This window comes from Clinocottus analis, unplaced genomic scaffold (genome assembly GCF_023055335.1).
Source record: "Clinocottus analis isolate CAN_PGR_092001 unplaced genomic scaffold, fCliAna1.0.p SCAF_18, whole genome shotgun sequence".
Taxonomy (NCBI): Eukaryota; Metazoa; Chordata; class Actinopteri; order Perciformes; family Cottidae; genus Clinocottus; species Clinocottus analis.
This window is the reverse complement of record NW_027175909.1, coordinates 4,013,703-4,031,394: the sequence shown is the minus strand read 5'-3', so window position 1 is coordinate 4,031,394 and position 17,692 is coordinate 4,013,703. Positions and strand designations below refer to the sequence as shown.

Below are 17,692 nucleotides of genomic sequence, written 5' to 3'. Positions count from 1 at the left end.
TGTAACCGAGTAATGCAGAATTTATTAAAAGCTGCTGGTGACTTTTGCTGGCATGGCCGATGGAGGCAGAGTTTGGTTAGGGGAAGATCCAACTTTTAACAGACTGTTGGAGACGCTACTTTGAAAGTGTGGTTTTTACAAGCTACCTGTTGCTGTACCAGAACTTGCAGCAACGATTCCCTCAAGAGAAATAGAGTTTTATTAACTCAAGTTGCTTTGAAAAAGTAGTTTCACCAACTCCACTTTTTGGTTGCAGTGAAAGTTCCTCAGAGTTTCCAGATGTCATCATAGGCATAACAAGTCCCTCAGAAATCACAGTAAAAGAAGTAGGGAACACACACTACTGGACTTAAACAGGATAACAGTGCAAATGTTTCTGCATTGGCATCGGTCATACGGAGACTGAGACGTTGTCAAACCCAGCAGTAAAATTTGGCAACAATAAGAAGGGTTTTTATGACAGAGCTTTGATTTAATGGCAAGCAATTTTCAGCCTTTATAATAATGTCAAATGCGGTTAAGTCGCCATTAAACTCCTGTGAAATGTCGTAAAAGCACTGATTGCTGAGTTCTGCTGAATGTTCTGCTTGTGCTCCGTGTCTGCATCCCGCGACATGAAGGGCTGCACAATTCCTGCACATCCACTGACAGCTGGCACTCGGCGCAACTTGTGAGAATCCAAATGATCTAATATGGATGTGATTTCCAAGATATGGGTCACACAAATATACAAAACAATCTTAAACAGTCACCGTCATTGTATACGGATGCAGTGTTGTACTTAAACTACTACAAGTCAGGTTAATAGTAATGACAGCCAAAGTTCAAACTGAGAGAAATACCTTTGAAATTTCAGCAACCACAGCTTACAGACAAGCGAGAGCAGAATGACTCTCAGTGAGTCAACCAACAACCTTCAGGCAAAGTGTTGTTGAGAAAACAACAGACCAGGAGGATTAGATAGTGAAATAAATCGCAAGGAGGGAGGGAGGGTCTAATGGATGCGTTGTCATGTGAGCCTATCAGAGCAAGTACAGGTGAAGGACATGGGAGGAGGTCAAGAGAGACGCGTCTTGAAAAGACTCTTGTTTCACAAAATATGGCGAGCGAGGCTGTGATTTTCCTGTCTGCAGAATAAAAGCGACTGACAAACACGTTGTTGATCTCACCTTTATTTGGGGGATTCAGTCACATAATTATACTGCCTTCATTCCCGGCTACCCGGCGGGCGGGAGCGACAAAAGATTACAGTCGCATTCAAGTCTCCCAAGTCTTGTCACAGCATTAAATACGCACCAGTTGCGGCGCGGCGTAAGCCGTGGTTTTGGATGTGTCGCTCCCGCCGCTAAGACGTGTCTCTGGTGTATCAGATGGAAGCTTAGCACCCGCATATGCTCGCTGCCATGATCCGCCGATGGATGACAGGTGGTTACCCAACTATTTGCATAATCACGGGTGCCGCGCGCAGGCTGCTAGAGCGACATAAACAAATCCATATGGCCTTTTGGGAAAATCCAGATGATTCATTCCACGGCTCACGGATATACTTCCAGTGTAGCAGACATCGGCAGGATTGCTCCCTGAATGTTTCAGTTGGAGTGGGAAGTGCGGAGCAGACGTCATTCCTTCTCTTTGTTCTGGCAGCGCTGATCAAATACGTGAACTCGACACCACGTTTTAGTTGCACTCGGGTCAACGTGGCAGCGCTAACATGGACCAGCGTTTCCTGTGCAGTTACTTCTCCATGGTTGATGATGGCAAGGCTAATTTGGGTTGGGGGACCCGGTTTCAAACCCCGGGAAACTTTCCAGAATCAGCATCAGTCATTAGTGCGGCGTGTAAAATGACCCTTATCTTGAGAGTCGGATCATGATATGTGAGCAATTTTGCTGCAATTACAGTTGTTATTTTTAGGGTGGCTAGGCCGATCATTTTCTCTCATATTCACGCTTTCAAAGCTGTGTAATTTTCCACATCAAACTATATTTACAGTATATTGATGTCACTTTTGCAAGACTGAAGCCAAGCCTCCGCGAGTTATACAATGTTTCCCTTTGGGCTGAGTAGACCTTCTATGGTAAGAAAAGTACTCATAATCACCACTTCCCGAGTCTCGGCGGCCATATAGTGAAGTCGAGGGGGTACTGTGAGGGTCTCTGGTTACCAGACAGCAGAAATGTGCAAAACGAGAACACTTGAGTTGGAAAGTGGTCTGCTCATGATGCGATTACCTCAATGTTCAACGTTGCTGTAACTGTTTCTCACTGTGTCCCCCTATCGTTCCCCTCCACAGACATGCCTCTCCACGTCCGTCGCAGCAGCGATCCCTCCCTGGTCGGCCTGCTTCCAGGTGAGGTCGGTCCAGAGGAACCGTCCAGGAAGAACCCGACTCGCTGGTCCACAACCGCTGGCTTTCAAAAGCACAACCCCAAACCAAACACCAGCACGGGCAGCCTGGAACAAAAGGTAACACATGAATCTGGCCTTCAAACGGTTTACTTTCAAACACTATACCTCAAAAATACTACTTACTAAAATAATTTACGTCAGAAATGCTAACGAGAATCAGAAAACAGCATTGCTACATGATTTCTGTATCACACCACTGTCAAGTAGTTTATCCCACTTCAAACAGCATCTTGCCCTGAAGTTATTTTGCACAGTGCTACAGATGTACTGGAGCTGCATCAATTATAATGTCAGAGATATGTGCTCTGAAAACCTGCAACCTCCAGTAGTCTCTCTGTTTTTAACTTCCCCTCATTTTCATTCAGTCTCTCCTCTGCACCCCAAATCAAAGAAGTACACCTGTGCTGCCCTGCTCGCAGATATCCAGCAGAGACATTGGTAGTCTTCAACTGAAACTCACTCCTTCTGTCAACACCCCTTGTTGTGTTCAAAAAAAAGAAGAAAGAAAAGTGTTAAACACTTTCTCTTTATTCCAAACGCACCTTTCTGAGTCTTTTTATCCCTCTGATTATAATTCCTAAAAAAAAAAAAAAAAAAAGCATAGCTCAGGTACAACCCCCCGCGGCTTCTGAAAGAGAAGGGAAGCCAATTAACTCCTCAAAATGGCTGCCCCCGACGTGGTGCTGCCAGACCTTTACGTCGTGCTGAGAGAGAGATACCTTCGTGATGAAACAGGGAGGTAAAAAAACAAAAAGGAGACGATTGAGTGCTTGGAACGTGACACAGCAAACCTCCACGTGATTAGTGTGTCTGGAAGCATTGTCTGATAATCCTATTGAAAGACACTTTACTTGTCAGAGCCTCTAACAGTGTAATGGCACACTCCAGAGCGGAGGGCAGGGAAGAAAAAAAAAAGGTTAAGGTGAAACGGTTATCATGCCTTTCATTTTGTTTTTTTTTGCTTTTTTTCTGGCCCATCTTAATCAGAGCAAATATGTTCAAATATTTGTTTGTCAGTTTGATTCTGTGTTCTCAAGAATAATGAAAAAAAAAGCTAAAAGCAACAGAAGAGGAGTGCAAATAGCAGTGGCTGTTTTCTGCTTCCACTCGTGTGTGCCCTCTGCAGGATATGGATGTTTGGTAAAGCTTTTCTCTGAGGGATAAGCAGGGTTTCAGTTACAGCGGTGGCTTCAATAGGATTTAACTTCACATTATAAACGATCGCACAGAAGCACATCATATAACATAATGACAACTGTGACATGACACCACAGATTACATGTAAGAAGTGATTCCTGTTTTTGAACGCATCACTCCAAGAGGACGCTTTAAAAGACTTTGCATATAAAACATCCTTAATTACTATTTTATAAAAGGCTATTCAAATTACAACCAGAATACATTTGCACAGTGTATAGATTAAAAAAAATGTAATACAAAAAATATATATATATATAAATATTTATATATAAAGCTTGACTGAATGTTCTTCAGCAGGTGATCTGAATTAGATCAATAAAAGTAATCCTCCTGTCACTGACAGCTGGTTTGAAAAGTAATGTGCTCGCACTGGGAGGCTGTCCTTTTTATTCAGCTCAGTGTCTCTTTTTCACACACACACACACACACACACACACACACACACACACACACACACACACACACACACACACACACGGTGAGAGAGTCTATTTTAGTCTATTTCCATGCAACCAACAACAGATGTTGAATGTATTAGTCAGCATTGACTTTGATATATTTTTGTCTTGGTGCAAACCTTGCACTCGAAGGGAACCATACATCAGTGATTAGCTTTGCCAGAAGAGCGTTTGGATGCAAGCCATACCCCATAGTGTCTCCCTATTGTCTGGGGTTGTTTCCTTCACACACTACAGCCAGCCACGTTCTGTTCAATTCCCCGTGAGTTCAATCACGGCCGAGTTGGGCCCGGTTCTGCTCAGTCCTCCTAACACAAGCAAACAAGCGTCCTCAGTCATCAGCTCGCACTGTAAACTCATCACGTTTCCCGATGGCTTCACAACGCCTCACGCTGCGATCTCTCCGCGCTTAGCACAGTCAAATAAAGGGATTGAGTCGTAGATATGTTCCTGTTGATTTACTGCTACATCTCTGGTATCTTGGTTTTCTCCGCATTTTACGATCTCTGTTGTAAACCTTTTTTTGGAGCGGGGTCCTGTGCTGCATGTCGGGGGCCGAGGCCGCGATGGCTATCAGGGGCCGTCTCAGTAGAGCCCGCGTGTCCGGCTGAGTTTTACAGTCCTGTCTGCTGTGCTTCCTCGCGCCCGTCACGCCACATTCAACTCCACTAAAACACACATGGCTTATTAGCATGCAGGAGATCTCTTCCTCTTCTTTCTCTCTCTCTCTCTCTCTCTCTCTTTCTCTCTATCTCTCTCTCTTCCTTGCATTGTTTTCTGCTATTTTATCCCTCGCCGAACATAACTTGTTTTCATGTGCCTTTGTTCCTCCTTCCGGCTGCCTGTCATCCTCCCTCTCATTCAACGACGTGCCACTTGGGAGAATTTCTTTATTCAACTTTTGTCTGTGTTCTCCTGTTGTGTGATGTCTCATTAAAGAAAGCCAAACTTCTGTTTTGTGCCCGACTCGCTCTTTAGCTGCCGTTTCGTAACTCGTCAGACCTTTAATCATTCTCATTCTGTTTGTGCCTTAGTGAATCGTTGTCTCCGCTGTGTCTTTTAATATTAATTTGCTTTCATCTTTATTCAAATAGCTTCAGCTTCCGTGACCTTCAATTGACGACATTTCAATAGCATGTCTGGAATGTAATTTGGTGTGTTTTTTGGTGATCGTGGACATTATAATAAGTCTGCCGGTGTTTGACATTACCTTGGCGGTATTATTTCGGAAGGTGTAATGGAAGAGCTTAGCTGCGGCCGCCTTATTGTAATAGGCCTCTAAGCAGCGGCTCAGATTCAGCAGTGGGGAAGGAGTCAGGGGTGAAGGTTAAAGGCAGTGAGGCGAGAAAGAACAACACGGTGCTGGTCTGTGGCACAGGTCCAAGATAAACTAATCAACATCCACCACGAGATGTCTGTCATCCAGCTGCTGTAGCACCAACCCACAAAACATGGAGAATGGACGTGAGACCCATGCAGCGACGTTCAGCTCTCCGTCTCTTCCTGTTCCTCTGCAGGGTAGAGGAGGCCACGCCTATCGGAGTCTTCCTCGCGATACGAGTGGCTGGACCACTCAGTTCCAGAGAGAAACGACTCGATCGTCCCTCAGCGCCAACCATCCGATGGTGGACCAATGGCTGGACAGACAGGAACAGGTATGGAGGAGGAGCCAAATCCACATTAAATCCAGTTTACATGCTTTCCGTCATGGTGCGTTTTGGACAGTTTTAAGTGTCACAGCAATCCCATGGCCTCACGTTACCACACTGCGAGGTTTACAGACTTGACATTTGGGAGAAAGAGGACACTGGTGTTGGTTCGGTGCTTGAAAAACACCCCGAGTTGTGGTCCTATAATCTGAAGAGATAAAATTGGATCGCACATACTGCCACAACATTTTGGCAGGTGTTATTATCTGCATACGAGAATAGTTTTCACGCCCACTCTGCAGCCCTGTTTCCCCAATAACATTTCCCACTGAGTGGCAGTTACATCTAACATGTGTCATTTGGCTGAGACATAAATCCAGAGCCCCTTAAATCAGCAGTAGTGGATGTAGTTCTTCGACATGGCTGCAAAAAGCAAAACGCACACAGGCTGCATTGTGTCATAATGCATCACACTCTGACATCTTACAGCGATTGTAAGCACAGCAGTGACAGATAACAGCGAGGTGGTTACATCCCCGCTGACTGCTCACTGCCCAAGCCAACTTGGAACAGAAGCGGTGACTGACATCAGACTTCATACTTCTGTTCCATGTGGCTGTACTTTTCATAAAGTAACAGCGCACATTATAAGTCACTGCAGGCTCGTCTCTTCACTTCACACCTCCCCGCTCCGCCGGCACGTTGTGATTGTCTCACTCGGCGACTGGTCCCGCTACTCCGCGGCCTGTCAGAGGAGAGGAAAAATGTTCCCATTTAAAAGTTATTAAAAGTGACAGAGGCTCTGCCGGGAGAGCGGAAATGACCTTGGGAGGTGTCGGAGACGCCGAGCTCGACGTGAAGAGGAGGCCTCCCGGCTTGTGTGCCAGCCTCTAGCCGCCTCTACCTGAGGTACCTGCTCTGACCTTATGTGGGAGGTGTTTAATCGATCCCACCTTCGAGGTAAAGGAAAAGAAAAGAGCAAAGAAAGAGTGTGAAATGCAGTGATAGAGAAAACGCCAAAGCACAAAGGGTGGATGGACATTCTCGCAGCCCGTGTTGTATTCCTTTCAGCTTCCCAAGGTTCTCACCTGAATGTCTGTCCTGCCGTGCTCAGACTTTCTGGGTGGTCTGTCTGAGCTTCTCTCTCTCGTCTCATTAGAAAACCGGCCGAGGCTGCGTTTCATTGTCACGATGGCAAAACTATGAAGTATTTTCATTCTGGAGCGTTCGCTCAGTGTTTTGTCTCTGGCTCGACAGACTGCCAGGACAAAGCAATGTTATGAAAAAGAAGTCATCTTAGTGCACTGTGTGTTTTGTCTGGCTGAAGCTGCTGCCGTACGGCTCGAACAGGAAGTCTAGCCGTGCCACAAAACACACAAACCTCTGACGGAAAGACAGCAAATACTCACTGTTGAGAAACTGACACCACCGATTTACACTTGATACCTGCATATGTGTACGCTGCGTTATAGTGAGAAATAAAACCTCAACTTTTAAGGATGAGAGTCAACAAATGTATTTATTTTGTATCTGTTAATTAGACTTAACACTGTTTATCTTGTGGGCTTTTGTTGAGTCGAGCCTGATGCGGCTTCTTGATGCCGTACCTGAACATAAAACACAATCATCCTCAAGTTACTTGCTGTGGTGCCTGGACTCCATCCACTACTTGATTGTTACTCTATCAGATGGTTGAGCTTTGCGTCTCTCAGCTTCAAGAAGACACAAACTGTGTAGCCTGGATCTAAATTTGTTCCCTAAATGAAATACCTAAATCCAAGATTACTGTAAGGTTTCCAGGTTAATACACATAAATAATATCTCGTGAATTACAAGATTATTTTTTTCCAGAGCAGAAGACCTTCCAACGTTACTGTGTAAACATTTTAAAAATAACAGCAAAAGTGCCACGGTGCGAGTTTAAGCATCCACCTGATGGCTGAGTCTCGGTGCTACCTGAGTCTTTATAATCTGACAGCTGTACGAATTAAAAATGATTCACAAACACAAATCCGCTCATTAGAGGTGACACAGTGACGGCTTCAAAGAGACGCCGCGCTGCCCAGTTTCCTTTAAGTCACTGTATCTCAGGCTTGATCGCTGCCTTTCCCTCCCACAAGTAACAGATACTTTGTCTCCTTTGTCTGTGTGATGGGCGGGCAGCACAGCCGCGTCGCAGAGAGGATAAAAATACACAGCGTGGGATAATTAAAAAGAATTGTGATCAGCACTAAATTGCTGCCGGAGATAATGAGACACACACACACACGCACACACACACAAAGCTATGTACGCACCATGTTTTTAGGAAAATCTCTCCAATTAGAAGTTGTTTGTTTATCGTGGATTATTTTTCTCCCGTACTTTATTGTTCTGCTTTATGAGAAAAGATTAAAGCAAAAACTAAGAAAGGGCTTTACTCTCTTTTCTGTTTGTTCTTCGAAAACAACTGAGGTATACTTTACTTTCTATATAATGTGTGTGTGTGTGTGTGTGTGTGTGCGTGTGCGTGCATCATGCTCCGGCAGCACCATTTGGTTCCCTCTTAAAGTGCTTCAATTCACTATTCATATTTGAGCAGGCCTTCCCACCCCCTGCTATAAATTAGGAATGTGAAGTCAGGCCGAGTAAAAGGGACACTTTGACTTCTATGCTTAAAATACCAAAGCGGTGGTTGAATCAACTGCACAAGCTGTGATGCTGTCGTCACCACGAGCACCCAGACGTGACGAACCCAGTGAGGGATTTGAAGCTGGGCCGCCGGGGGGCTTCTGTCAGCATTTTATTTGACATTACATAAGTTGAATATTTGGAATCTGTGATGAGTATTGATAACGGGACAATCTCATGCGTTTGATAAGGAGTTGGGTGTCTCAGTGCTCGCTGCTCGAGTTATATCTGGAGAGCGCGCTTCACTTGTCTTACACTATGTTTATCTAACCAGTCAATAAATTCACTTTAGTGTCAAACAATTCCATCCGAGATATTGGGAGCTCCAGACGCTCAGTCCCTCGCCACCTTTCCACACACACACACACACACACACACACACACCGCTTGACAAATGTAGTGTGAAGGAAAGCTTGCACGATCAGCCCATATACGCCAAAGCCGTATGAGTTATTCTTTATATAAACAGCTGACATTAACAGTGGGCTATTATCCCACTGATGAATGCTAATGGGCCCTCCTGCTCTGCCTCACACACACACACACACACACACACACACACACACACACACATACACACACGTACGCTTACACACATTCGGCTCTGGCTGAGTGCCTCTTCACTGTATTGTTTTGCAGCCTTGACGAGGGACCGGAGGCCATTATCATGAGCTGTACCAGAGGCGGGGATGACACCAGCTGTCAGTCATAGAGGGATTTAACCCAATCAAAATAGCTCTCATGGAGAGAGACGGAGACGTTTCACACAAACAAAGAAGCTCAAAGTTTAAGGCTTTTTAAAACAGTATTAGGCAGAGAGGCATTTTATTACAAATAGTGATATGATGTGTTATTAATAGAACATTTTCAAAATAAATGACATTGATTTTCTTATTTATTGGCTCACCGATCCTGCTTTGAAAAAATCTGTTTCAGTCATGCCCCTGACAAATTGAAAGAAAGCGAGAAAGAGAAACGAAAGCGTTACATAACAGAGTAACAAAAACATGAGTGGAAAGAGCTCTGATCAGACATCTTTGATGGAGCCTCCAACTGTGGGAAGTGCCTTCCTCTCTTTGTTGTCAAAATGGGACACCTTGTCTGGCGAGTTTTAAAGGAAACCAAAGTGGCGAGGTGCCCGGCTAAACCATGGAGCCAACACGTTGAAAGGAGATGAGTTTGTTCACCTTGAAGCCGGAAGAAGGGGAGCAGTGCGAACACACCTTTTATATGCCGCCGTCAACAATTTCTCACCAAACAAGCACAGATTGCGCATTTGTGAACTGATTCCTCTACAAAATGTCGTTTTTCTCACCTTTTTCTTTTCTTTTTTTTGGGCTTCACTCACTTTAGCTAAAAGCCAACAGTTGTTCTACAATGCAGCTTTATTACAGCACATTTAAAGTCTTTCAAAATAAGGCAGAGTGAATGAATACACCTTCTCTCACAGTCTAACATTTGCAAATCCTTTTGAGAAAAGAGTAATTCCAGTGTTTGTCAACCAGAGTGCTATTCTCTGCAGCAGCAGCCGTTTGACCTCTAAGTGGATTCACAGGGTTCAAGGGTCCACTTTTCCATTACTCAGCTTGACTTGTTTCAAGAACACGAAATACAGTTAATAATAATATAATCTGAACTTTTAAAGCCCTTCAGTGGGTCAGTTCTGCATCGAAGTTGTGGTTTAATTACCTGCGCTGTAGTTTGTGAGTGAACTTAGTGTGTTCTCCTAACTAGCTTGCTGGCAAAGCCCACACAGTCTGCAGACCCTGAGGCGAGCCGCCGGCAATGTTAGAACAGTTGAGCATGGAGAGAAAACACAGCAGTAACCCCCAAACCCTGGCTGCCTGGCGCAGTCTCTGTTTCTGTTCCTACCTGAACGACTGAGAGATGTGGGTGAGGTTGGAGGAGGAGAGCGTTCTCTTCTCTCCGGGGCTCTTCTCTACCTGACGGAGGCAGATGTTTGACTCTAGGTCGAGGCTTTTGTTTTGCGTACAGCCAAACAGCAGGGCACGTTCTAGAGCGTCGCAGTCGGTCCCGTTGTAGTGTCCCTGGTCTGTACAGAGGACCTTGGATTGGTCCAGGACCTCGCTCTTCATTATCCCTGAAACTCACACAGGAACGGTCAGCCAGCTCCCGAAAAACATTGCAGGAGTAGATGAGAGCCCTTGTGCATGTTGTCTGTAGAAGACGATCTCCATGTACAGTATGCATGAGCTCACTACCGCCCAGTGGGCCTGGCCAGTAGCTGCTGCTGTGTGTTCAACATTGAACTACCACCTTGCTATAATACTGAAAGAAACTTTGGTGGTGGAATCGTCTCTCCTCTATTGTAAAATTACCTTCAGTAAAGACGGAAAACAGCAGTCTGATAACACGAGCTGTGCATCTTTAGGTGGCCTCAGGGTCTGAAATGTGAGGTTTTTATAACCGGCAGGGGAGGACTCCTCTGGTTGTATGATGTTCATGTAGCAAGTTATCGTCCCGTTTAGAGTAAAATAGACCATAAAGCAGGGTGTGGTTTTGGGGCGTGGCTCCCCTGTGATTGACAGGTCTTTCCCTTGGTGTTGTTTGGTCTAGGAGTCCAGCCGGCGACCTGGATGAGAACAATGTTGCCCTTAGCGTCACAATGGCCGCTCCTCTCCTAATTAGCCATCGCCACTGAACCCCTGCAGGAAGTCCATGACCCCTGACAGGCCAGCGCCATGGCACGCACTGCTTTTTAAGCCTCATTTAGTTCTGTTCACCTCCTCCTGAAACCTCGTAGTGGGCTTGGGCAGTTAGCTTTGGCATTATACTGACTTTAGTGAACTGAGAGTGAGAATGCTGGAGCTTTACTATTATCAGAGTCCTTCGTGGGAGGGGGGGGGGGGGGGGCTATTAGCATTCAGCAAGGATCCCCTCTCACCTTCTCACACAAACACACACACACACACAGCATAGACGCACCGGGGCAGACGGAGAATGAGAATGATAGCAATAAGTGCTTAACAGAGAAACTTTCACAACTTAATCCCCAGCACATAACACGGCAGACGAATGCAGTTCCCAAGGACAGCATGTGAAAAGGCCGCCAGCAGGGGACCGGAGGAGAGACAAAGCTGAAAACCTTGCTCCACTCAGAGATGAGGAATCAGCCTCTTTTTTTTTAAAAAGAAGAATGAAAAAGAGGCTGTCACTCTCTGTTGTTCCATGACAAAGTTTGGTGCCACATTGGCCTTTTCTTACCCCTCCAAGCAAGATATCTCTTATTTATTCTTGCTCTTCTCCGTTGTCTTGTCCTCCTTACTTCATTGAGAATTGTGCAAATCATGTCTTTTCTCTTATCTCGTCTGAACAGGAGGGGAGGAGGCAGACCTTTTTTTTTTGGAAGTTGCCGACGCTCCTCTCTATCAGCTGTACTGTAGCCTGAGAATGTTTAACCTGTCTTGCTCTGCAGGCTGCGTGTGCGACGAGAAAGTTCAGATTAGAGTTTGACTGATTCACGCTTCAGAAGGTTGATAGCAATGTTTTTTAGTTTTATATTCCCGAGAGCTTTTCGTGCTACCTTTCAAATTTAACTAATTTAAATGCATTAGCCTTGCCCTGAGAATTCAAACATTCCTTCTTTTTTAAATTTATTATAGTTTTGTCGGAGTAGAACAGCCTTTGAAAAGCAAATGGGGGAAAAAAGTAAACAGCAACAACCATTAAAGTGTGGAACGTGATCAAGGTGTTGCATTAGTCCTTATTATTAACTGATATTCGGCAGTTAATGAAACACTTGTTTCATCTTGATTCATCCGCAAAGTGACGTGTAGTTTCAAACGCAAAGGCACACGTACCTGCGTCCTTCCTCTTCGTGCTGAAGCCGTCTTCCTCTCTGCTCCTGTCAGTTCATTAGTACTCACTGAGCTACGGCTGCTCTTCACCTCCCCTCGTCTGGATTTTTCCCTCCAAAGTTTGCACCCGTCTGCTCGCTTCCTCTCTCTTTCTCTCTCTCTCTTTCTCTCTCTCTCTCTCTCTCTCTCTCTCTCTCTCTTTCTCACTCTCCGTGGTTAATTACTGCTCAGATGTCGTTCCCTCTTGCACGTCCAGCCCATCACTGCCAGCAGCCCTTCAGCGAAGCTGTCTGCGCTCAAACTGTAAACACATCACTTTTTTTTTTATTCATTACAAGTTTTGTTCAGTATTGTTTCTTTTTTTACACTTCAAAACACTATAAAGACGAGTACATGTACTAAAACAGGAGTTTCTGGGGGCAGGTAAAAAAATTGTTTTACCTCATTGGCCGCCTCTCGTCTGTCCCTCCTCTTCCTCTTCCTCTTACCCCTCTTTTCCCTCCACACCGACGCCTCCTCCACAGCATCCGGGTGGCAACCCCTCTCCGCACTGCCGCTTGTGAACACGTTAATTCTCGATTAGGGTTCACGCTTTCTCCTCCTCTGATTTGCTCCGTGGAGTGAGAAATCACTTTCTCAATGAGAATAATTGAACACGGGCAGGGGGGTGCCAGCTCATTACCCACAAATCACAGGGAGCAGGGGCACCTTAGCCGAAGACAATAATGACTTCAGGGAATAAAACGGGGCCGCCAGCATGGAGCCGAACCAGCGTGGGCAGCAGAGAACAAAGCTGGGAGAGGAAGATGCACACTCCTCACAATGTTTCGTCAGGTGAAATCATTTTGTGCTTATCTTCCTACATTTGCAGTTGAATCCAATTACTTTTTTTTCCAGAAGGGTGCAGTGTCTCGGCTCGGGAGGGGAAGTGCTGAATCTTTTGTAGGAGGAGCACGGCCTATATTCATGCGAGATTCTGCTGTTCTGACGTTAATTACACCCATCTGGTTGGCGGCCGGGGCAAGAAGACGTCTTCCTTAAATGATCATTCAAAATCCTGACTCCAACTCTAAGGACAGGGGAGAAACAAATGGAAAAGCTAAAGAAAGTATATTCTGCAACAGCTATGGCAAAAAAAAAGAAGCTCTTTTCATTCCCGACACTAAAGCTCTAGATGGACGCCTGTGATTGACAGTGCCAGATTTCCCACAGTGCGAAGTCATTCACTCCCGTTTATTTGATTTCTCTCTACTTTCTCACCCTCTCTTCCCTCACAGCTTTTTTTTATGAAAAATGTTTTATATGCTACACATTTCCACTCTCCACAGAGTGCCAAATGAGTCCACTCTGACACAATGAGGTCCATTGTCACAATAGGCTTTTCGCCCTGTTTTATGGTTCCCATCAGGGTGGGGGGGGGATGCAATGCTTTTAAGTTGCTGAAGGAATGTAATAAGGCCCCGGCCGACAGTAAACATCCACATCCCTGGGCCACAGGGAAACACGAGACGGGCCGCGTCGCCTTCTCGGCCAAAGAGACCCGTTTCATTTGCATCGGCCGGAGAACAAAAGCGGATGCGAACAGAGAGGAATGAGGTGGTTTCACTTCAGAGCCAAGGGGATGGAGGAGTAGAGAGCCTTTAAAGAGAAAGGGTGAGAAGGGGGCAGATGGTAGTGGGCCAATCACTCCATTTCTGGTCATCCCTTAAAGCTGTAGCCATGGTAGCCAGCCACTTGAACCTGCACCATTTAAGGGGCACTATTTGAATTCATTCAGCTATTTCTCTCTTTTTCATTATGCGCCAATTTTTTCCCCCCAATTTTACATCAACATTTGATGAAGAAAAGCCTACAGCAAGGCATTAATGATATATGAGGAACATTTGTGGCAGCGGAGCGGTTGTAAAGGTCATGCTGCCTCATCATGATAAAGATGTTGCAGAGTAAAACTTTGTATCCACGTCCATCAAACGTCAAACGAGCCGTCAAACGGTCCTTGGACATTATCCACCTTGTCATTCATTGGATGAAAAGTGAATATGAAGCACATATGCTGTGGTGTTCTTTCACTTGGCGAATGAACTTGCTAAGATTTTAGATTAGCTTTCAGTGCCGAGGACAATCAATCACATCAAACATCGTGCAACGCAGCTGGAAGTACAAAGGAGATAGTTTGACATGTCTTCTGACAACTCAGGTTTCAGCATGGCATATGTGATGACAAACTCAAACTCAAGACAGGGATGAGGATAATACTGGCATCTACTTTTATGAACGACTCTGATATTTGTCTGCTGAAGCTAAAATATTGGGTGTCGGAGCGTCCCACCCAGACATTAATTCACCATTCAGAAGACAAACGATATCTCGCTTGACTGCAGTAGTCTACCACAAACATGTTTCCGAACTTTCATCGTGGAACCACTTTCTTCCCAGTGATACATTACCTGTCTCAAGCTAGTGTTAATCCACATGTTTTCAATGGAACAATTGGTCACCATCTGGAATGTTGAAAAATGTTGAAAAATATGAACAATTATGACATAGCCTTGAAAATATTCTGCAGTAAAGCATGCAAAACCCCTGGTGAAACCCTTTCAATGTCTTACAAACCAGCAACAGACTTAAAACAAACAACAGATTACATCAAACAATGAATGTTGTTCAGTAAATGTACGTACATAGAACTATTACTACTTAAATGATTACATGAATAGATTAATATACAAATGTAATGTAATGCTTAATTGGCACAGACACATAGATCACAAATTAAATGAGACGTGAATGTTACATTCATGTGTGTATTTATTTCTGAATTAATTCACGTTCAGTTTGTCCATTGAAACCCTCCATATCTCAAGGCTGGATGCCCGGGCTGAATAGAGAAGAGCCCAGATAGCATTAATGGTGTCATTGCAGCGTGGGGCACCTCTGTAATGGGCCAGTTTCCCATTGGCATTCTCTCCTCTTTATGTCCTCGGTGCACAGGCCATGGGAGCTGTTGTGTAGATAGCACCCCTGCTGAGCTCCATCACAACATACTCTTGATATTCCCACAAGGAATCATGATTTCAACCAGAACCACGCTGACAGCCTTTTCCATTTAGAGAACAGTGGAGCGGGGAAGCACCGGTCGGTTTGCTTGTTGGGGTTTATGTGTGTCGGTCGGGTTGGAAGATGTGACTCCCGCTGATGTTGTGATGTGATTGGCTGAAACCAGATCAGATATGTAAGGATGCCAACGGGTGCCCTCAGTTTGAGGCGCGTTCCTCCACCAGCGCAATGTTTACATGCTGCAAATCGACTATCCACGCACCGCGCCGTCTTGTTTGTTGAGGCACTGATGATTTCCCTGTGCTCTTATCTCTGTCAGTGATTGCAATCACTTGTTGTGTTTAGCAAGTCAATTATGTTCAACTCTAACCAGCACACCCCTTTGATCAATCGATACCTCATGGAGTCATGCGCGCAGAGCCTCGACCTATGCATACATGCAAGAAGGATGTTTTTATATATTATTATATATTAGAATAAGCACAAGACTGTTGACGTTACTTTGACGTCAAACCCCCCCCAACCCATCCACACTTCACACACACACACACACACACACACACACACACACACACACACACACAGAAACACGTCCGTTCCCCTACAATCTTCCCTCCTGTCTCCTTCTCCACTAAAGCGTGCCCCCTCATGACACCCACCCACACCTCGGCCCCTCCTCCCTGGGTCCGCTAGATTACTGCGGCTCTGCCGGTGTCTTTCGGGACCTCTCTTCATTACTGGCCCTCCACAGGCCCCTCATCTCCACACGGCCCCTCTTCATTTAGCCCTGGCTGAGAGCAGGGTTTCGGCCAAATGGCTTTCTGTCTCCCCCCCTTATCCAAGAATTTCAGCTTCCAATTAAAACAAAATGGAAAGCAGCCCGCACCTCGCCCCACACAGCTCCCATGACAGCCCCCACCCCACCTGCTCAAATAAAGCAGCAAACAACGCTGCTCTGTGGAGAAGGCCGTATATCCCCTGTAATAACTCGCTGCAATGTGTACCAAAGCTTTACTTGCCACTTAATTATTCATAGTTCAACATCATTCACCCTCATTCCCCCTTCTTCATTTCCCCCGTCTTCATGTTCAGTGTATTTAGAGTTTTGAGGTTGCAGCGTGTTAAAACACCCCTATAGAAAATGAATGAGATCCTTGTGTGAATTGCTGCTCTCCACATTTTATTTCCCGATTCTGCCATTATTACTCGCCGACTGTTGTCAGATAGTCCGGATGACAATTTGGCAGTGAGGACAGAGCCGTTTATTGGCAGCTGCCGTGCGACTCAATAAGTCAGTGTGATTCTGACTCACGTAATTGCTGGAGGGGTTACTGAAAATACTAACAAAAAAGAAAGAAATGTATTTAATTGCGATCCAGATCCGAGCAGCGGGTGCTCTCATTGAAATTCAAACACCCGTTATTATTGCAACGGGGGTAACTTTTGCTCGCTGACCTTCACAGTTTGAAAGATGGATTAAACGTTCTGAACAGTGGAAAGCAGACTGTCCTCCCACTTAATAAGCTCAAAATTATGATTAATCTGTGAAAAGCACCAGAGAGCTCTTTTTTTTTAATGCATGGATAAAGACCCAGGATTCAGCTGGGACCGGCTGCTCAGCTGGGCTGCGCACTCAACCCCCAGGATTATCTGTTCAGAATCACCTCCCTTCACCTAAGCCAGGTGTCTGGAAAGTAATAATATCCCTTTTCAACAATTTTGTCATGCATCAGAAACTATAAATCTGCTTTAAACACCCCCTTTGAAGTGCTATTCTAATGCAAAATGCTGTGGACATTCAGACTCTTTGAAACACTTCCACTGTATTCAAACAACATTATTCACAGGGCGCGTACGAGTAAGAAGTGCTCTGGACAACGCCGGTGACGATAACTCAATTCGCAGCTTCTTTCTACCGGTTTGAACCTCCGGCTCTCTGGTGCCGGAGCGGTCTGCTCCGGTTGTGTCCGTTATTGATGAGGTTTGGAAAACGTCTCGGGCCTCCCCGTGCGCTTTGGGCCTATGTTATTGACCTGGTGATTGATTTAAGCCCTCATAATTAGCAGGCCTAATTTAATTAAAGTGCAATTTAACGATACAGTGGGCAAAGGCAAAGGCAGCTGTGTCATTGATAGATCAGTCCAGGCCTGATATGAAACAGGCGCTGGCAGATGATGTATTCGGCACAAAGCAGGTCTCTCACTGTCGGAGGGGGCCAGAAACAAAAGAAGAGACGAAGATTGCAGTCGAGGGACGAGTCGGGAGAAGGAGTGCAGTGGAGGGAGAGACGGGCCTTTGTTTTTCCAAAGATCAGCCCACGGACGGCGCTGTCCGCCCCTCGGCCCCGCCCCTCCACATCTCGCTGCCCTGCTGTCCTGATGTGGACAAATGCAGCCTCACATCTCTGATCTAATTTGCTTAACAGCATTAG

General features: G+C 45.4%; 1 protein-coding gene across 1 annotated transcript in view; it reads left to right on the top strand.

Annotated features, from left to right (window-relative positions):
* Positions 1 to 17,692, top strand: part of LOC137789064 (partitioning defective 3 homolog) — a 307,879-nt gene that overhangs the window by 116,844 nt on the left and 173,343 nt on the right. The window contains exons 4-6 of the mRNA XM_068582319.1: positions 2,294 to 2,466; positions 2,915 to 2,918; positions 5,595 to 5,722. Coding sequence (XP_068438420.1) covers positions 2,294 to 2,466; positions 2,915 to 2,918; positions 5,595 to 5,722 — 305 coding nt within the window. The remainder of the gene's footprint in view (positions 1 to 2,293; positions 2,467 to 2,914; positions 2,919 to 5,594; positions 5,723 to 17,692) is intronic.